General features: G+C 38.8%; 1 protein-coding gene across 4 annotated transcripts; it reads left to right on the top strand.

The window, feature by feature from the left end:
* The first annotated feature begins 3,663 nt into the window (after positions 1-3,663).
* Positions 3,664-21,142, top strand: capn12.L (calpain 12 L homeolog). 4 transcript variants are annotated; one of them, XM_018230303.2, is made up of 21 exons: positions 3,664-3,813; positions 5,119-5,309; positions 5,649-5,718; positions 5,964-6,082; positions 6,188-6,360; positions 8,664-8,835; positions 10,135-10,206; positions 10,447-10,532; positions 10,618-10,689; positions 11,203-11,369; positions 12,107-12,255; positions 12,753-12,931; positions 13,163-13,199; positions 15,883-15,945; positions 16,240-16,300; positions 17,207-17,265; positions 17,715-17,783; positions 17,870-17,948; positions 18,413-18,529; positions 19,159-19,217; positions 19,303-21,142. In XM_018230303.2, the coding sequence occupies exons 2-21, from the start codon at positions 5,148-5,150 to the stop codon at positions 19,327-19,329; spliced, it is 1,992 nt and encodes a 663-aa protein (XP_018085792.1). In that variant the 5' UTR covers positions 3,664-3,813; positions 5,119-5,147; the 3' UTR covers positions 19,330-21,142. The 4 variants fall into 4 exon arrangements, with proteins under 4 accessions (XP_018085792.1, XP_018085788.1, XP_018085790.1 ...); XM_018230299.2 differs by having other exon boundaries at positions 12,723-12,931; XM_018230301.2 differs by having other exon boundaries at positions 3,670-3,813; positions 5,116-5,309; positions 12,723-12,931.
* The last annotated feature ends 954 nt before the right edge of the window (positions 21,143-22,096 follow it).

Here is a 22,096-nt window from a genome sequence, read left to right as displayed (position 1 = left end):
CAGTGAGTAATAAGTGAGCTTAGCAAATTGCAAAGCTGTCACTAACATGTGAACACCATGCCCACATAGTAGCCTAGGCAAAGTTTGCCAACCCAGCAATCCACAGCAATCAAGCAAATGTTTGCTAACATTATTCTGAGTAAAAAAGAAAACTGTCACAAGAGGTGTTCCTCACCCGTCTTCTGCTCCACCGCCAATCGTTCAGTCAAATCATCTGACGATTTAGCCACAGATCATGCAGAAACCTGAGGATTAAACTAGAATCATCTTGAAAAGAGACCTTTATCAATTCATATTAAAAACATTTATGGGCAATTAAGTAGCATGTGCCCTCAATTATAGGCTAGGTCACTAGAGGCAACCCATATGTAATAAAAGGCACTAAATTTGCCCAGGGGCCATAACTAGTAGCAACCATTAAGATGTTTGCTTTTAAACAGTTGACCAGTAAATGCTTCCTGCTGATTAGTTGCTGCTATGGGTTACTGCTCCTGGGCAAATCAAGGAGGTTATTTGCTAAACCTCTAATTTATCTGGTCGGGCTTTTTGGGGCAAAAACTCAAATTTTTCTTGAAAAAAACGCAAATTTTTCAAGATTTATTAAACACAGATGCTGCAATAAGCCCGAATCCAAAAATCCGCCATCTCAGACCTGTCAAGGTCCTGTATAAGTCAATGGGAGAGGCACCTATCTCAATTTGAAGTTTTCATGGTCTGTGCTGGGTTTAGCCCAAAAATCCAACTTTTTCGGGGTTTTCAGGCAAAAAATTTAGCTTTTCTAGAAGAAAGCCAGGAAAATGAACGATTCAGGTTTTCTCTTGATTTTATCGAGTTTTTTTCATGATCTGATTACATTAAGTTTTTTTTATTAATAAATAAGCTATGGGTATGGGAGTTTGGTCAAGATTTTTTTATTGGGACAATGAGGTAAATTCTAATTTACTAAATAAGCGTCTTTTATTACATAACCCCAAAATAGCCTATCAGACATCTCTAATGTTTAAAGGAAAACATTAAAAACATTTGGAAATAGAACATATTGGATCAAATCTCACCATTCTATATTCCCTATAAATATTAAATTAAAAGCATTAGGATACGTGTCCAATCTTAATACACAAATAACAACCATTGGAAAGCATCCAAAATGCATTAGGGGTGCCAATAACATTGTGATGGACGCTTATAAAGGAACTACTTAAACGAGAGAGGTAATATCCCATATAGTATTTTCACGAACCCTTGTGTTTAATGTAATTATCCAAAATTCTTCACAGAGATTTAAAGGGCGTTTACTGTCTCCTTTCCTTGAAGGTACAGTGCTACGCAATATGTTGGCGCTATATAAATACATGTTAATAAAAGGCACCCAAATCTGTTCAAAAATGTTAACACTGTTAATTAACAGTGGGTCATCCTCTTCTGAGGGCAAATAGTTGCTATCTTAAACATTCTTTAAATAATGCATGATCTATTTTATGTAGTACAAGCAATACAGTTAGTCACAAATTCAGCCACGAGGGACCATTTCCATGGACTTATAAATAGGGTGGGGCACATTATCACATACACATCCTTTATGGACAAGGCATTCTAGATGAACACTGGAAAAGCCTGTTAAGAGGTCTGGACTGGTATTAAAGGGGTTGTTCACCTTCGAGTTTACTTTTAGTATGATGTAGAAAGTGATATTCTGAGACAATCTGCAACTGGTTTTTAATATTTTATGGTTTTGAGTTATTTAGCTTTTTATTCAGTAGCTCTTCAGTTGGCAATTTTAGCTGGTTGCTAGGGTTCAAGTTCCCCTAGCAATCATGCACTGATTTGAAAAAGAGACTGTAATATGAATAGAAGTGTGTCTCAGTCAGGGTCAGACTGGAATACTGGGGGCCCACGGGGGCTGCGACACCAATAGCCCTCCTAGCAGTCTCCAAGGCCCCTTCCCAACTAGCAAACTTCTGAGTGAATGCGCGAACGCCGGCAGCCGACACGCATGCTTGAATGCCGCCGCACATTGCAGCACTTCAGCTGTTTCTTAAATGGGTGGCTGATCTGTGGAGCAGATCTGGGCCATGGGGCCCGCCAGGTTTTTTCCGGTGTCCTGCCGGCCCAGTCTGACGTTGCTCAATAAAAAGATAAGTAATAAAAAGTAGTAATAAAAAATAAAACCAACACATTTGTAGCTTTACACAGTATTCGTTTTTTTAAAAGGGGTCAGTGACCCCTGTTTTAAGGTTGAAAAGAGTCAAATAATGAATCGTCAAATAATGAAAAAAAACTATAAAAAAACAAGTGATGAAGACCATTTGAAAAGTTGCTTAGACTTGGCCATTCTATAAAATATTAAAAGTTAAGTGAAAAGTGAAGCCCTGGCAGTTCAACTATACAGATGCACAAGCAGCCCAATAAATAATGATTCTCTATGGCATCTTACAGCAGCCCCTCAAGGGTTTGCCAGACTCTACAGATTAGTAACAAGGCACTCCGGGAGCCATGAACTTGGTGCCTGCTTAAGGCAGGTGTTAATCTAGAGCTCAAGTGTGTGCATGGGAGTGCTGCACTCTGTACCTTGCACTACTAGCTGTGCAAACAAATGCACAACTGGCACAAAGCCTACACTGCTCCTTTAGGGTAAGGCCAGACGAGGAGATTCGGGGAGGTTTTGTCGCCTGGCGACTTATCGCCACGTCTTTTGCGCGACTATCTCCCCGAACTGCCTCAGCGGTTTTTTTCCCATAGGCTACAGTGCAAAATCACCTGCACTAATGCACACGCGGCGATGCGTTTTCAATAGTCTCCCAAAGTCGCCAGGCGACAAAACCTCCCCGAATCTCCTCGTCTGGCCTTACCCTTACTCCAGCAAGCCTAGCCACCAGTGTCGGACTAGCCTGTAGGGATACCAGGAAAACTCTCGGTGGGCCCAGGTGTCCGTGGGCCCTCCTGCGTCAAAATATTTGGCATATTTCTTGGCCATTGCCTATTTCTATGAGAACAAAGAGACTAAATAGATTGAATAATAGATTATAGTATGTAAAGAATAGAGACTAGCAGAACAGGGGTTCCATGAGGAGAGGAATTATAATAGTACTGAGTGAGGGCCCCTGATCTAAGGTCTTTTGGGTGGGCCCCTGGTCTAGGATTTTTGGGTGGGCCCCTGGTGTCCCAGTTCAACACTGCTAGCCACTAGCACTATATTGTATTGCACACTAATGGGAGCAAATGTGTGTGCAGCATAACACGCACCCAACAACGAGCGCCAGCACGGTTCTTTCTTTATTCTACACAAAACCCTGAAATAAACTGACAGTTGCCACGCACATGTCACGCTCTACAGGCTAAGGCTAAACAATATCTGCTGTATTATGTTCGGCTGAACAGACTGCCTAAAAAATGTAGCATGAGGCAACCCATAGCTGTAGGAAAATCCCCACAACAGAGTTACCACCAGCTTCAGCAGTCAACAAACAGTACAAACAGCCTGCTTGTTAAACTGAGAGTGACGTCAGAGGTGGAGAGACGGGGGAAATGCTAATCAATGCTCTAAATACAGAAAATGCAGCGCCATCTAGTGGAACTGTAGGGGAATTGCGCACACGAGTATGTAAGGTCACGGAAGAAGCCACAGCAAGTGACTAAGTAAATAACGTATATTAGTGTAGACTTGTTCCACAGAGTTAGGCGGGGCGCTGTCACACCTATAGGCGCGGCACCTCCCTCAGAAAGGCCGTGAGCTTTTCCGGTTGTGTGTTCCGTATGGATGTGTCTGTGTGCGCTGAGATAGGCATTAGCATAAGTTCTGCCCCGACTTCTCAGGTAATTGTAATTTGTTCGGCTCCAGGCAGGCAAGGCAGTATGGCAGCATTTACTGTGGGGAGTGTGTGAGGGGTTGTGCAGGACATGTTTATGTTTGCATCCCTCATACAACTGCAGGGAAGTCTTCTACAGGACAGAGAGTTTGTGACCAGCCAGTGGCAGTCCTGGCTTTGCTAGATGTATTGGCACAGCATTATGGATTATGTAATAAAAGGCACTACGTTTGCCCCTCAGTGCTGGTATCAACCAATCAGCAGGTAGAATTTACCTGTCACCTGTTTAAACCAAACATCTTATTGGTTACTACTCCTGGGGGCAAACTTCGTGCCTTTTATTGCTTATGGGGGAAGGGGACTAGCCACAGGAACAGTGTCAGGAGCAATTAGATGATAAGTACATCATATAACACGAAGGTTATGCTAATATTTGTACGCTAGCAATGTCAGTTTTTGGTAGAGAGTGCTAGAGCTTCTTGTTTATGTTTCCACAGTAGGTAATGGTTGTGATTCTGATCCATGTTGCTTGGGGCCATTATGCATGTCATACAGTGTGCTGTGATGTAGCTCCAAAATGTTTCACAGCCCCTTACAATAATATTGTAAAATGATAAATGAATGAACATACAGGTGTTACAGGATGAAACAGGTTAAATGTTAATTGTGTCTGTTAGCGCTGTATATGACCGCTGTGTTGTAGGCAGGCCTCTACTGGCAATCTATAAATTAATTCCAAATTCCAGAGGGGTTGCTGTATGATGTCATAGACAGTCACTATTTATTGGGGCTGTTTGCGCCTCTATGTACTTGAAATGGCAGGACTTATTTTTCAGAACCAGGTTGTAGGTCACAAATGTAACATTTACAACAACATATGAGAAGTTGTGTCTGTGATTTCTGTTTTGATACATCTGTAACATACATTATCCTGTTAAAAAATGCTACAAAGGTGGTATGAGGAAAAGCCCGCCTCTTCTATGATTGTCATACACATGAAATGCAAGGGAATTTGCCTTATTCTGCTTACTTTGCCTTTGGTTGTGTGTACTGGGGAGATCCTCTTTATTTGTTGTGGGGATTCTCACAACTCTAACAGTAGAAACTATGCAGTATTTGTCAGATATGATTACAATGCTGTAGGCCCTGTTACTGTATTTCCTGTAATAATGACCAGATAAATCTTCAGCTACTTCAGTTGTTTCCTTTCTTTTAGTCTCTAAACATTATTGTTACCCGCTTCCTAACATTTAATTGTTCTACCAATCATGCTAATTTTGACTTCCTAATGGAGCCTTTTTTTTTAAAGCAGACTCTGGATAAATGCAAAGTTAAAAGAGAATGGAACCCCCTCCAGCAAAGAGAACTTTATTGGTGTGTGAACAGAATCAGCCAAGTGCTAGGGAACCCCGCTCTAGACCTTTAGACTCTTTCTTCATTGACAGTAAATTTCCTTGGGAGGAAGAGCTGCATGTAGGATGTGTTGAGTGGAGGAGACCACAGGTATGTAGACATAATTCTTTTTCCAGTGGTTCCCAAACTGTTAGGGTGTCCCCGGAGCAGTTGAGGGGACTCAGCCTGAAGGTTTTTTTGGGGTGAGATTTGGGGGAAAGTCTATTTGCTCTTCAAGATTCACCAGCTTGAAGGTCAGTTAGAGTAAGAGTTGCGGTGAAAACTTATTGGCTGTACCAAATATTCTTGCACCTGTGGCTTAAGGACTGATACGCCATTTCTTATATCAGTACCCTTGTTATGGGGCACCCTAACCAAAAGGGTAATTATATTGATCGCTGCCAATCATTTATCCTGTCATGTAATCATCACTCTCTCTGTTTCCCACAGGAGATCTGTGCTGAGCCAAAGTTTATTTTAGATGGAGCAACAAGAATGGATGTCTGCCAGGGGAAGCTGAGTGAGTATTTGTCTGATGAATCTGTGTGTTTCATGGGTGGACAAGCAAATATCCTCTTATGGTGTCTATTGTGTACTAGAGAAATCAGCCCAATGTTTTGCTATGGGTTGCAGGGCCACACCAGAATTCCACCAAGATTGTCCATAGGAAAATTTACTATTGGCATAGGATGTTTATTTGTATATTTTATGCTGGGTTACAGTTAAATGCACATGGTAAAGTAAATGTTTCTTTCTTCTGTAAAGGTAATTGCTGGTTTCTGTCAGCTGTTGCTTGTCTGTCTCTGTACCCCCAACTTCTGGAGAAGGTAGTCCTCCCTGGGCAGGACTTTGTAGGTGATTATGATGGAAAGTTCAGATTTCAGGTTAGACTATATATTCTCCTGTGTTCTAAATTAGTATGTGCAGTACTCTTAAATGGGTGTTGTTACTGTGTCTCTCATGGTTTCTATTTCTCTCTGATTTGGCAGTTTTGGCAGTATGGGCAATGGGTCTTGATTGAGGTAGATGACCGACTACCCACTGTTCATATCCAAAGAAATGAAGAGCCTGCACATAGGAGAGAGGAATATGAATTATTGTTCATGCACTCTTGGGAAAAAGATGAGTTCTGGAGTTCTCTTCTGGAGAAAGCATATGCCAAGTGAGAAATGAGACAAAACCAATGTAAAGGAACATCTTAACATTAGCAATGAAACTAAAAGAATTAAGATTAAAAGTATAATTGAAAAATGAGTAATTAAACATATTCTATTACTTACCAATAATGAGATTAGATGTTGCAAAAGGCATGGCAAATGTGTCAAAAGAGAAGCATCCCCTATAGATGTTGTTTTTTTCTACTAAGAATGATTGTCAAAACTGTCTTTCTTCTAAGTAAATATGGCACCAGACAAATATGGCATTTGTAGTGTGTATATGCTGTATGTAATATGTTTTTTTCATAGCAGAGTTGCATTATGTTATAATGATCAAAACAGGAAAAGAGTAAGTGATAACATAAAGTATATCAGAATGTAGCTATATCTTTGGGTTAGTGGGTTAAAGTGACAGGGAAACAGTAATATAAAGAGATAGTCAATTGCAATATATTTACTACAAGATGTTTGAAGGAGAAAAAGAATACATGCTAAAATGAACATATACCCATTCATAAAATTTAATGTAAATTTGCACACAGTGTTCTTCTGAACACTTTTGCTATTTACATTACTTTTTCTTTTAGATTTTGTGATAGTAGTTTTCATTGCTAATATTATCATTATGTAACAGAAGGCCATCTTTGTTTTGTCTGGGCAGGGACTGTACAAAGTCTTAATTTATTGACTCAGGAATCGCCCCTTTACACATCTTTGCTTCAATAAATTCAGCTTTTACCATTCTCTACAGCAGTGATCCCCAACCAGTAGCTCGTGAGCAACATGTTGCTCTCCAACCCCTTGGATGTTGCTCTCTGTGTCCTCAGAGCAGATGCTTATTTTTGAATTCCAGGCTTGGAAGAAAGTTTTAATTGCATAAAAACTAAGTATAGTACCAAGTAGAGCCTCTTGTAGGCTGCCAGTCCACATAGGGGCAACCAAATAGCCAATCACAGCCCTTATTTGGCACCCCAAGGGACTATTTTATCCTTGTGTTGCTCTCCAACTCTTTTTACATTTGAATGTGGCTCCCGGGTAAAAAAAGGTTGGGGACCCCTGCTCTACAGCCTCTGGCCAGAGCAGAACAGTAATGGGACCTGACACTTCTCTCTTCAGTTCTCTCCCTCAACAGGAATTGTACTAAAAGTGTTTTAAAGGAATTTCAGTTAAATGTAATGTTGTCCTGCACAGCTAAAATTGGTATGTTTGCTTCAGAAACAGTACTAAGCTGATGTAGCCATGGGGGTAGCCATTCAAGCAGAGTATACACAGTAGGTAACAGATACACTTAGAAGGATCCAATTGTACACTACAGTGCTTATCTGTTATATACTGTGTAACCTGTGCCTTTTCTGCTTTTAAAGCTTTGAATGGCTGCCCCCATAACTACACAACAGGTTGTTTATACAAACTTTGTACTGTAAACACAATAGTTTTACCAGTGCAGGGCAACACAATGTTATATTTTTCATTACTTGAACACACTTCTATTTTTTGGTGTTGCTGTTCCTTTAAATCATTGTATTTACGTACTTATTAAGTAGAGATGTGAGTGCCCCAAGGGTCATGGTGGGAAACACTTCATTTGTCTTCAATCAGAGTAATGGTGCATATTTTAACTTTGCGATTGGGTGAGTTTCTACTCTGCGAATACTTTCCATTTGGAAAGTTGTCTAATTGCACACTTAGAATACTTGTCATGACTATATCAGTCATTATATGTGAGCTCTCTCTGCCCTAGCAAGCCCTTTATTCAATGTTATATTCAAGCAGATGGAGTGGTTATAATCACATATAAAATGCAGGTCTGTACAAGGCCTAACTCTTTAGCAATGAACACTTAATACACATTTCTGGTGGCAGTAACCCAACACACAAAATACTCACAGGAGTAAAAGCAGCCTTCTTAGTGGCGACCCTTGAATACACCATTCATAGCTTAGGAGAATCCCTTGAATGCAAAATTCACTGGAAACATATCACCCACACTCACCATAATATTGTGAGGAGCTATAGCATTGGACTGCTGATCTGGACAGGCTTTGTTTGGTGGTATATTATAGAGATAACATATCTGATGTTTGATTGGATGTTAGAGTGGTTCATCAGCATTGTAAGATAAAATGTTTTTGGATTTTATGGCTATTGGTAAACATATTAAGAAAAACACTTTGAGCTTGAATGAATTAAAGAAAGGTATATAGATTTGACTGCAATGTTCAATTTAAGACCAGCTATTTTTCAGAAATTATATATAATGTGTCAATTAATTGTGCAGCATCTGCCACTATAACCGTTATCCTTACAGGCTGAAAGGTGGATATTCTGCTCTTCAGTTGGGATTTGCAGGAGAAGCTTTAGTAGATATGACAGGTGGAGTGGCACAGACATGTTACACAAATGGTCCCCTAGACGTTTTATGGGTCAATCTAAACCATCTTCTACAGCGTGGAGCTCTTATTTGTTGTGGAAACACAGGGGTGAGTTGTCACAGCATACAATATATACCAGCCCTGGTCATTCAAATAACTGCAGACTGTTGCTAAAACAGACACACATTTAGCAACTTACTGCTTGAAAGGCCTTGTGCAACACTGTTCATTCTCCCAGTCACAGATGAGATGAACGATGTAGTGGTTATACTTTCACCAGTGCTGGTGATTTTAACAATCACTCACTCATAACTTGCAAGTCTTCCGACATCATTTTGTTTTCTAACATTCACACAATATTAGAAAAATGTATACATTCGATTTCTACCATTCTTATCTATTACAGATATGTTGAAAAAAAACAGAACTCATGTTGACAGCACCATACAGGATAAGGTTAAAAAGCTTTTATTGTAGATAGGGCTTTCGTACATGCTAATACAATAACGCAGCGATGTTTCAGGCTTGCAACAGCCTTTCCTCAGCTTGATGTTGCAAGCCTGAAACTGCACTGCGTTATTGTCTTAACATGTAAGAAAGCCATATCTACAACAAAGGTTTTTTTGTGCACATTTTATATTGTGCTTCGTTGGTGAGTGCTGACTTCTTATCGCCAAAAAAATAGGACTAACAGTGACCAAAAATTAAAAATATCTATCAACAATCACAGTGGTGGCCAATACTAGAAACTTGCAGACAAAAATATTCACAGCAGTAAACTTATTTTGCTGATTTAAAACTTAACAAACAACCAATGCCTCCTAAAATAAGAATCTGGCTACACATTCTGTATTATATACTGAACTTACTTTACCAACACAGGTTGTACTGTAATGTTATTGATCCAAGTATTTTCCTTTTTCCACAGAAACATCCCCTTCTTGGATCATGTTAGGCCATCTTTTAAGTGCCAGTGGCACAGCAAATTTTAATCAGCCTTGTATCATGCCTTCTATATTTCATATATATACTGTATATTTTCAGTCCCCGATCTCAGGTAACTGATATCAAACCAGAGCATGTGCTGTGGTCAACAGAAAGAAGATAGGGAGCTTATGGGGGCATTTTCTGAGGCACTGGTCCTGCCAAATGTCTATGGTGGCATTGGGGTGGTACAAAGACATAAAACCTATTGGAATTAGCATCTCTAGTGTAATTCTTTTTTGAGCTTCAGTCCTATTAAAAAAAATGAAAAACTTTTAAAGGACTTCTACTAACATTCACACATTAGCAGGATCAAACTAAAACTACACTAGACAATTCTTAAGATGCTTTACGAATATTAGTGATGCTGGTAACTACAGAATACAACAGGTGCCTGCCATCTATCCTCTTTACTTTTTGCAGGGTGAACTGGAGACAGCTAACTCCCTGGGGATTCTAAGTCAACACATGTACTCGGTGACTGGGACTAAACAGGTGAGACACCTGGGAAAGGGGTTAGACCATTAGCTGTTTTTTGGGTGGTTATAATTCTATTCTTTGGCTCCAGAAATAGCCCTTTTGTAATCTCCACATTATTAAAATATTGGTAATGCTATGCATATGCCTTTGTCAGGTCTGTGGGCATTTTAACGATGAACTGATAGTAAACCTATTCGCTGTGGTTGTGTACCATTTTCTTTGTGTCCAAGTAATTTATTTTGGTCTTTTTTCCAGGTTCAAGTATTACGGGGTTCTGTCTCTTTGATTAGAGTTCGAAATCCATGGGGACACACAGAGTGGTCTGGGCCTTGGAGAGATGGGTGAGCACTAATACATCGTTTTATGTTTAATTTAATACATGTTGCAGCATAATTAATTAATTTCTAATTTGTTTCTTTTTCACAGGGGCTCAGAGTGGCTGTCTGTAATAGACCGCAAAGAAATAGAGGTTGAAAACCTGGAAGATGGGGAGTTTTGGTGAATATAAATTTTAAGTGTCCTTGCCAATACCCTTGCCTACCTGTTGTTGTTTCTGACGCTGTAGAAATAATCTCTACTTGTTTACCACAACCCTTTATAGTAGATTTTAAACAAGGAACACACTTTTCTTGTAATTCAACATATCTTGTGTGCCACACACTGTACTAGTAATTACCTGTTCCTTGTGTGCTATACAGGTTACCATCAACACTTCTAGCCAGTGTGCATAATCCTTTATGTTGTGTGTCTGACTACCAATAATCCCATCTCTCCTCACCAATTTTTATTGCATTAGTTCACAGTTTTATGTTTTTCCCTCCCCGTTTATAGTGTGCCACACATTGTACCAGCTATCCATTCTTCCCTGTCTGGTACTCTGCTCCAGTAACTCCCATTTTTTTTCCAGTAAGATCATCAAATCTGTGATCGCACAGTAAATCTCTATGTACTTGTCATTCTATCTTTCTTGTGTTTCATATACTCAATAATCCCATCTCTTTTGTAATTTAGGATGGAAGTGGAAGATTTCCAAAAGAATTTTCAGGTCATGGAAATTTGTCACTTAAGCCCTGAAAGTCTATCAGAAATTGGAGGTGCTGCCAGACCTTGGGAGTATGTGACTTATGAGGGGTGCTGGTCAAAAGACATTTCCAGTGGTGGAAGCATTGAATACAAAGGTAAATCATAAAGTCTAAAAAGAGGCATCTTTCTGTGTTACTAGCACTCTGTTTTCTAGATAACTTACAGATTGTACAGATGCAGTAATTGGCCTTAAACTACTTTATTTATCTGTCAGGGAATCAACCTACAGTGGGATTGAGAGATTGCCTAACACACAGCTTCCTTTAGTGTGCCATTGCACCTCACTGAAATAGCAAGTGCCAGCTAGATGAAGGTCAAATAAGTCAGCACTCAACATATGCCACATTTGAAGCAGTAGGGTCACTTTTTTCACATGGCCCCATATGTTTTATGCATATACAGTATACTGGCCTTTTATCCACAGTTCTACATTTTTTGCAATTGTTGCTTGTACAACTGTACACTAGAGTGATTAATGTTTTGAAACAAAATATATGAACATTGGTGTGAACAAGACATAGCTAAATAAGGTTTATACACTGGTATAGTGTCGGCTGCACAGATAGTATGCTCTCATTTTGTGTGACAAGTCATGTATAGGGCTATTAGCTATGCCATGGAATGGGATGTCAGATAACTTTACTGTGTTTCCTCTTCACTAGTGAACTGCAGAGCCTTCCACCTCAATTAGATAGACATAGTTCATGTTGGCTTCCTCCATGCAGTTAAAATCATAATAACAATCATTTATTTGAATGAAAGTCACACATTCTGTAGATCTATTTCTTTCTATGCTATTCTGCTGCTTTAATTAATGTTTGTGATTTCACAGATCATTTCTGGATGAATCCCCAGTACTCACTGAATCTTGTCACAGGGGATATTAACCCCAACATTACATGTAGCATTATTGTGTCTGTGATGTTGAAGCACAAACGCCTAAAGGCTAAGGACATGCGAGTAATGTGTTATATATTTCAGGTAACCAATGTATCATTTCACTTGCTTTATGACGTGTTCCAAAGTAACAACAGTTTCTCAAAGTGTGATGTCCTTATGTTTAGTTTGCCTTACCATGGTCTGAGGATCCCTAAGGGTTCAAGTTGCTGAAAATGTAGCCCTCCATTAGGTGTTTTGGCTCTTCTAATTTTCACACACCATATATCTTTTAAATATCAAACTGTGACATTTTTTACATAGCCAGCTGAGGTTGTCTTTTCTAACAGCACCTCGGTGGTCAAATTGCAGTTTGTGCAATTAGCCCTAAGCAACTGTTAGAATTCTGTTTTCTAGGGAGGAATAAGGGTGATTTCTGGGGAATGCTCTTTTAAACAAACTGCAGCTTGGGCATGCAGGTTAGCTGCAGGAAGAAAATGTTGCGTTATTTATAAGAAGGAAATTGTATAAATATAACGCTTCTGGCTCAGAATTTTTTTTTGTTGTTGTAGGGTAATGAAAACCATGTCTATCTCTCCCAGGAGATACTCCAGCAATCCCAGCCCATGCTGAGTGTTAGCTCATGTGATAAACACCGGGAGGCAGTTCTCTCCTCAAACCTGCCACCAGGGAGATATGTTATTATCCCATCATTAGAAAGAACAAGTGATGAGGGCGAGTTCCTGATCAGAATTCTAACTGAAAAGGGCAGCTGTGCTAGGTAACATTTTTCTAAGTTAAAAGAAAGTAAAACAGGCAGGTGGGGTGAAGATAGAAAAAGCAGTGAAAAGAAAAGCCAAAAGTGTAACATAAATCACAAATAGAAATTTAGATAATTGTCAAAATAAGGGTACACCTGTAGGAGGGGCAGAATTTGGGGTAATTACCAAAATGTGTGGGTGCTACAGTAACTCTGTAACAAAATTGGTAATTTTTATCTGTTGTATTTCAGACCCATGGACAGCAAGGCAGCATGTGGTGAATTGGCGGTAAGTGTTTTTGGATTTACAACAAAGAATGAGTCATAAATAGTATAATTGTAGTTTGACTTATCCTTTTTTTGTTCTGTCTGCAATACCTAAAGGGTTTGATGGCTGGCACAGGAAGCTGTACTTCCTGCCAAAACAACAGGAATTCACAAGGAAGGACTGAGGGCAAGTTTGGATGTTACAGTTGATAAAAGTAACATATAATAGCAGAAACAAAAATATAAAAAAAGACAAGAGTGAGAGAGACAGAAGCACGTTGAAATAGGTGGAAAATTGTAGTAATGATACAATTAAGCAAGGAGTAAAATACATTTGCAATACTGCATAAACTGGCTGCATAAACATCTATTAGACACTAATCTAAATTTGTACTATAGAAAATATCTGCATAAATGTAATTTTCCTGAAAACTTCAAGCACCGATTTGCCAAGGAATGTCTGTTCAGTTTCCATCTTTACTTTTGTGGATCAATCTGTAGTGGATAAATCTGTTTCCAAAAAGGTTTCATAATTTTTACTTGAGGTTTTTAAGATATAATGACTCATGTATCATTTCTGGGCAAGGTGTAACGTGCAAAATGGGTGCAAGTGGTCCTGTTCTTTGCACTGAGCACCTTGTATCCAGCTTGTGCACATCTAGCCAGGGCAGCCATCACGGAGGGACAGGGTGGAGAGTTGTAGGGGGCCTGGCCACGCCACACTTACTTGATTAGCTATGCCCCCCGTCTTTCTGAGAGCTGCTGACTTCGGGAAGGCATGGACGTTTAAGGGGCCCTGGCTACCAATTTTCTCATAATGTGGGGGGGGGCCCTGGCCACCAATTTTTTTTGTCATGTGGGGTCCTAGCCACCAATATTTTTTAATGGGGAAGCCCTGGCCACAAATGTTTTTTATGGGGAGCCCTGACCACCAATATCTTTTTATTAACATGTGGGAACCCTAGCCACCAATATTTTTTTTGTCTTTTTACTGTGTGGTGGGGGGCGGACCTGTGGGGTGGGGAGGGCGGACCTGTAGGTGGGGCTTGCAGTGGGTGCAGCCCAGGGGGCCCAGGAAATGTTGTCGTATGGGGCCCTCCGATTTCTGATGGCGGTCCTGGCACCCTAAACACAACATTTTGCACTCACCAAAGCAAGTGTACAGAGTCATGGATGATGCAGTGCTGTTGGTGGGTAGTAGGCAGAAAATTGCCTTCCCCTGTAACGCCCCTTTATTTGCACATCATTCAAGTCATAAATCATATAGCCTTTGGTTATAGCCTTTCTCCAGTCCCAACATGACCATTTCTATGCAAAACTTTCCATCCTTCATACTATGATATGATCATAGCAATGCTTGTTTTTTTCTTTTGGGCATTATGACTAAATGTGATCAAGCTGGCGTGTTGCCACTAATACCAGACCAAAAAATTCCATGACCATCCTCACAAGCAGACATTTGCCTAACATTTTAAGGAAGTGTAGCAAATCATCTGTCATAAGTTTCTGTTGAGAAATGAGCAATTCATTGTGATTCTTCCTCATTGTTCATATTTGTTTATACTTTAGGAAGTTACATGTATTTTTTTACTATTAATTTAATTACTGCATATGGTGTTCTTTGTTCTTCAAAAGAAACTGGTATAACAGCTCACATATGGAGTGTGAAATGCAGACTAAAATTATATGTCATGTAAATAATCTTTAAATCCCAGCCAGCGTTTACTTCAGCTGAGGCTGATATTTGTGCCAGTAAATCATCATATTGTGAAGGTTGTGTCTGCCTCTCCCTCACATGCTGATGTAGTTAATGTCCCATCCTTGAATGGGCAGGTAGCAGCAGGGCAACAGTTATGTGGCCACAATTGTATACTAAAGAATCTCACTAAATTGCCAGCAAAGACTGCACAGATTTTAATGTTGTGTCTGTTTCAATAAATAGACCAGTAAATGAAGGTAGAGAGAGGCTATGCTTGCAGATGTTCTATGGTAATGCAAAAGGTATACTTGGCAGGGGCCAGAGTACAGATAAAGCAGGATTATGTCAGACATTAGGTGAGACAAAGAGAAGATAACCAAATTCCATCAATGAAAATAGAATTTAGGCATTGCAATCGAATACAGGGTAACTGGAGTAAAGGCTTGTCTATCACCCCTTTTTGTGTAACTTTTACATAATGGCGATGAAGATTATAAAGAAGCAACCCACAGACCTCCTTAACTTGTGCTGAGTGGTGGCAAATGAGACAGAAGAACCTCACAACCCATCTCAGTTGAAAACAATATTAAATGAAAAGTTATGTTTTGCTGAAAATGAGGGGGTTGGCATTGCTGGGGATGTGGTAAGGAAGTGTAATACTACTTGAGTGCAGTCAACAGTGAACAATGAACAGGACTCTGAAGAGGAACTCAGGGAAGAAACACACAAATGGAACAGGAACAGCAATTGGTAGTTAATTGGGCTGTAACAAAAGAAGAGTAGATATACTAGCCATGGGAAGTGGCACAGCAAACCTTATGTGTTGGCACATCAACCCAATATATTTTAAGCCATATTCTGTACTTTACATACACAAGTCAGTTTTTTTGTATATTTCATATTGCTATTTATAAACAATAAATATCTATGAATTTTTGTATGATATATATTAGTCTGCATTCAAATTCAGTGTTATGACCTATACATAATGCATTTTTTTTAATAGGCACAGAATGCGAGTCCTACAGATGAGCAGTGTAAAAGCAGGTTCTTATTATTTGCAGACCAGGTAATATAAATATCATATATTCCTATTTTGTGTTTCACTATGTCCTGTGATAATACTGTGTCTGGCCTTTGTCACCTCCTTATTTAAATTCATATTACTATAACATTATTATTTATTACCTTTGTGCGCGCTTTCACTTCTCTCATCTTTATCATTTATCACAGTCTGTTGGTTTTGCCATATAGTATCTCCCCTTTCTCTCCATCCACTAGGAAATTATAATTTTTTGTTTTTTAACATTTGATTGTATTATTAAATGAAAGTATTTCTTGTTTGCTTTGTAATTTTGTACAGGACAGAAGAATAACCGATGAAGGGCTCCACCATCTTTTAACTTCCATGATGAAGGATTTTGGTAAATGCTGCAAACACACCTTTTAGCGATTGTTTTGTTTTCCCTCGTGATGACTGCAAGTGTGAACATTCTCATAAGTTATATACACACACACACACACAAGTATCTACCAAGTAGAATTATGCCGTAGGTCTTATGAGACAAAGATTAAATTTACATTGTAAATAATACAGCAACATGCACTTTAGATCGAGGTAGGTATTGCACAAAAAAGCAGTCCACCATTTGGGTCACTGTGATGTCTGATGTTTTATAACTCTGATGTTTCTGACATAGGTTTTATTTTTTTGGAAATATTACATTTTATATTAGTGGGTCCCTCAGCCAAGCTTGCCTCTCTACTGCAAACAGTTCAACAATTTGTTTGGTAGTTGTGTATTTCATATTGATGAGTCATGTGGTATCTGCATATATGAAATATCAATAACTGATAAATATTCTTGAAAAGTAACACTTTTACACTGGTACAACCCATTGCTCTTGCCATCACTCTGAGATTCACGTCTAGTCCAAATTACTGTTGCACTCTGAAACTCACATCATAACATAGTAGTTTGCAGCAAGAAAATACTGTTAAGATGACCATAGTCAGGCCCTTTAAAAGCTGACGACAGAATAAGTGTATGGGACCCTCTGATTGGCTTCCAAAACTGATATCTGGCTAAAAAATTGGGCATATATTGATCGGATTGGTTTTAAAATCCTGTTATATTCTATAGGCTGGCCACTGAAAGGACAAACCCAACCTCAAAACTTCAAAAAAACAACTAAACAATGTTTTATACATACATGAAATGGAAGGGTATTATTTAAAAAGGGCTTTAAATGTAGTTTAATCTGTAAATTACAGGTATATTCTGGCACATAATGAAATAGCTTGTAACATATTAGACTGTATACTTGCAGATCCTCTTTTACCAGGATTTACAATGGAGTCCTCCCGCTGCTTACTAGCCTCGCTGGATGTATCCTGAAAGAAACCATAAAACACTGTTAATGCCCTGATTTGTCATAAACATATATAATAATCTGATTTTGTAATTCCCAGGGGCATTGGATCTTCTAATTTCTTGTAGGCCTTGCATGCAAAACCTTTATTATGTTTGCAACCTTTGGGCACAGGGTGGATTTTTACTTAGCTTGTTATGTAATGAAAACACTGTTAGTGCCCTGATTTATCATAAACATATATAATAATCTGACTTTGTAATTCTCAGGGGCATTGGATCTTCTCATTTCTTGTAGGCCGTGCATGCAAAACATTTATTAGGTTTACAACCTTTGTGCACAGGGTGGATATTTACAGTTTGATATGTAATGAAATTAAATGATAGCCCAGCCTCCTCTTTTGCTACAAATGTGCTTTTGTCCGTCAACTTTAATTTTATTGTTGTGAGTATGTGACTCTGAAAAGACCAGCGCTGAAGGATCCTTGTGCTGGGAGCAGTTTGACAAACTTTGGAAGAATATCATCACTGGAAGTGTGAGTTGAAAAACCTAGGACATACTTTCCATTCATGTTAAAATACAAAGGATAGTCCATCACTGTTTTTACATTTGTGCACACAGTTTATATTCTCTAATTTGCAAAGAGACAAAGACAGAAACCTTGACAAGGATCAAATTGGACCAGCTCTACAGTCTGCAGGTAAGAGTATTTGTGGAGGTTGGTGTGCATATAGAAACAGAACCCAGCATCCAGAGGTAAAAACAGTTTGTCCATCCTGTTGCTACAACACTTTCTACAACATTTTAAAGACATTTTTTCGTTCCTGACACTTTTGTGAATTCCCCCCAATGAATTTATTTTGAACGAATTTATTTTCACTCCTCAAAAAAAAAATTTTAAGGCATTAATTATTCCAAGTGACACACACAATCTAATTATTTTACACAAGACACAACACAAGTTAATCATGGCCTCCCATTTGGAATGTAATTTTATATCTGATTCTAAGATATACATTGGAAAATAAGTTATTATGTATTCATCTTTCATATTGGTATGAGAATATGTAAATTAAACATTTTTGATGGTTCTCTTCAAATTATTCCTTTCCTGTGTGACATTAGCCTTAAGCATACTTACAGGAATTTCTGTGATCTTTCTAGGCCTCATAACAGATGATTTTCTAGTGAGACTGGTCCAGCTGAGATATGCAGATAAGGATGGATCACTAAGTTACTCTGCATTCATCTGCTGCCTCCTGAAAATAAAAGCTGTAACAGGTGAGCTATCATAGGACTGTCTATTTGGAAGCATGCCGATCATGTATCCTCTAAATGATTTTATGACTCCAAGAATGCCCAGTAGCTCCCTAGACTTCTTTTTTTGACATTATTTAAATATGATTTGGGCAAATAAACAACCGTTGGTTGGCGCTAAACCAATAAATCACTCCCAATTAAAATATTAGTCTGCCATTTTAAAAGCATTACCACTTAAAATAATCAAAAGCATTGAAAAAAGAAACTAAGCTTTCAAAGAACTTTAGCACTTTACCACTGGTCAGAACCAGATTTAGGAAGACTTAGCCTTACCAAAAAGAGATAAACTGCTATATATCAATATTTATAAGTGCTGAATGTGAAGCTTTTTTTGATAGGTTCCCCAAACAAAATGTCACCCTCTTTCCTGATTTTTATCATATCACCTTTTCCCGTTCTTTCTTCCGACTTAATTACTAACATAAGAACTAAATTGCACCGGTGCAGATACTAAGAGAAACCAACCCACTATTAGTTTTGTTCAGTCTACTACCAGCTAAATGAAATGATCTGATTTGTTGCACAATCAACTAACATAAAATAACAAAATATAATAATGTACATTACAGGTATGATTATTTTCTTTACAGGAATGTTTCAGGCTGCAGACTCTACTCACTCTGGCACTGTATCACTAAATTATCATCAGGTCAGAACCAAAATTCTTTGTTATTTCTGAAGAGGTTTAAGGTGAAGGTTTTAATTGGTTTTAATATTTCTTATTCTCCTGGCAGTGGCTGCAGTTAGCTGTGTACAGTTGACCTTGTAATCAAGCAGAGCCTTATGCACCCAGACTAGAAGGAGAGAGAGCGAGGAAAGAACTTCATGTTAACATGGACTTTAAGAGGACTGTTCTATCTCACAGTCAGATGGCAAATTGCACATGGATTTTTTTTCCTTCCATTATGTGAGGAATGTCGTTAATTAATGGTCCAGTTAAAGAAATGCTGCAAAAGCACTTCATCAGTACCTCAGAGTTAAATGTTTACAGAAATGTGCTTTGCTGTGAAATTAGTTGAATCACCATGAACATAATGGTTAGCACAACCTTTCTCTATGACAGAGGTCCCCAACCTTTTTTACTCGTGAGCCACATTTAAATGTAAAAAAAAGAGTTGGAGAGCAACACAAACATAAAAAACTTCATGGGAATGTCAAATAAGAGCTGTGATTGGCTGTTTGGTAGCCCCTTCATGGACTGGCAGCCTACAGGAGACTCTGTTTGGCAGTACACCTGGTTTTTATGCAACCAAAACTTGCCTCCAAGCCTGGAGTTCAAAAATTAGCACTTGCTTTGAGGCCACTGGGAGCAACATTCAAGTGGTTAGTGAGCAACATGTTGCTCGCAAGCTACTGGTTGGGGAACACTGCTCTATGAGGTGGAAATGTAGCTTATTAGGGAACTGCATTATATTGACACAAGTTGGAACCTGTGAACATGCCACAATTAACTGAAATTAATTTATACATGATTTTTTGTGAACATTTTACTTAATCTATCCTAAAATATCTCAGAATCCGCAATAAAATTATAGATTCTTATACTAACACAGGTTACAGTTGAGTTGCATGTTCTGCTTTTAACGCCCCGATCCTTGCAGAATATAGAAATTTTGATAAAAACAAGGATGTCCCAGAAAACTAGCAGACCTCCTGGGCCACATTCATCAACATGGGGCTCTGGCTGGATTTGACACAATCCTATTACAAGATTTGCTAACTGCTCCCTTATGTTTAAAGTCACACAGACTATGAAGTCACCTCCAGAAAGCATCCAAGAGATATAAAGGCCAGAGGCGTGAGAGCAGGGGCAGAGCCACACTAGGTACTAGGGGCAGCAAAATACCGCTCCTGGTAATTTAAGAGCCAAACTTCTGGTTTCAAACTGGAAATCCGGCTCTTCTAGCGCAGAGAGCGCAGTTAGGCTCTCTCAGCTAGCATACTGGCCCTCTCTGCCGCCCCCTGGACCCCCTCAAGTGCAAAAAGGTAAGTGCACGGCGGAGGGGCCAGGTTATGGTAATTCTCCATCTTGCTATTGCATTAGGTTAGGTGGGACTGTGTAAATTTAGATTTTTGCCTAGTTGGTAGGTAATGTAACGTGACAGGCCTTGCTAAATGGGCTTGGTTTTCCCTGATAGGGTAGGGCAAATGAAAGGTATAAAATTACCTCATCAGAGTTTATAGCCCTCTTACAAAACACTTTAGAGCAGACTTTGTGGAGTCTGTCACATGGGCCAAGACATCATTCTCCTTGGAGAATAAAAACTGCCCTCAAGAGTTTATAATCAGTATGATTTACTGGCTAAGTACTTCTAAAATTGACATTGGTTTACGATTCAATCCAGCTTTCCTGTTGTACAGATATAGGATCTACTATCTGGAATCCTTGAGAACTGGGGTTTTCCAGATAAGGGATCTTTCCATTATTTTGGTATCTGCTAAAAATGTAAACTTTAAATAACCCAGTTGGATAGATTTGGCACGAATATGGATTTATACAGCTTAGTTAGGATCAAGCAGAAGGTACTGTTTTATTATTACAGAGAAAAATAAATTGGAATTGTTCTCTTAAAATTGACTCTTTTGAGCAAATTTACTAAAGAATAAAGTGCATGGGGGGGGGGGAATTCACAACATTATTATGTCAGTTACATAATATCCTGTATTCCAAAAAAGTCATAAAAAAAGTCATTGACACTTTTAACCATTTGCTCATGCCACATTTGTTTTAGGGTGGGCTCATGTTTAGGACAATAGAGGATCTCTTTGGTCTTTATTTTGCTTCCTTGGACATTTTTAATAATAAGTGGACACTTCCAGCAATTTCACCAACATTAATGATATATACGTACGTATGCGTATATATGACCTGTATGTACTCGCCATATTTAAGCTGACGTAAGAGTAAGTATGTTAACGAAGTTTCACTAGGAAGCTAACAAATTTTTGCTGGAGAAAGTACACCAGTGTTCATTTACCGAGATGAAGTTTCGCATTTTGACGCGTATTCGCTATGAAATAACATCTGATGTAGTTGCACAAAGTAAGTAACTTTGCCCCCAAGAGAGATTGTCTTCCCATAATTTGGAACTTTCTGGCTTATAGGCTTCTGGATAAGAGCTTTCTCTTTTATTATTGCATATATCCCATCGTTTGTTAATTAAATCTCTTCCAGAGAGCTGTTCTCCTTGTCAAGGCCAGCACACCTCACTAATGTCATCTCACAGCCAACTGTTAAAGTACAGTTACCTAATGAATTCTTTTGCACTGACCTCCTTATCTGGGGCTAAACACATGTGCTGTGAGGCAAAGATACTTGTGTGACTTGCAAATATACTTCATCCCAGGCAAGAAAAGGAGGCTCAAGTGAGGGTGGAATGGGTGCTGGGGCACACTTACAGCAATATCCAAAAATTACAATTTCTGGAGCTCCTCACTATACAGATTCTGTTTATACAGTTTCTACCAACATTTCTTTTCATAAAACCCATAATACTTACCTGTTACTCATCTTACTTATCCTTTTGC

Source organism: Xenopus laevis, chromosome 8L, assembly GCF_017654675.1.
Source record: "Xenopus laevis strain J_2021 chromosome 8L, Xenopus_laevis_v10.1, whole genome shotgun sequence".
NCBI lineage: Eukaryota > Metazoa > Chordata > Amphibia > Anura > Pipidae > Xenopus > Xenopus laevis.
This window is presented reverse-complemented; position numbering and strand designations above follow the sequence as displayed.

Coding starts and splice junctions, on each gene's coding strand:
- capn12.L (XM_018230299.2), top strand. CDS start 5,148: ATGGAACCCCCTCCAGCAAAGAGAACTTTATTGGTGTGTGAACAGAAT. Junction 12,932..13,162: donor GAAAAGGGCAGCTGTGCTAG/GTAACATTTTTC, acceptor GTTGTATTTCAG/ACCCATGGACAGCAAGGCAG. Junction 19,218..19,302: donor TATCACTAAATTATCATCAG/GTCAGAACCAAA, acceptor TTCTCCTGGCAG/TGGCTGCAGTTAGCTGTGTA.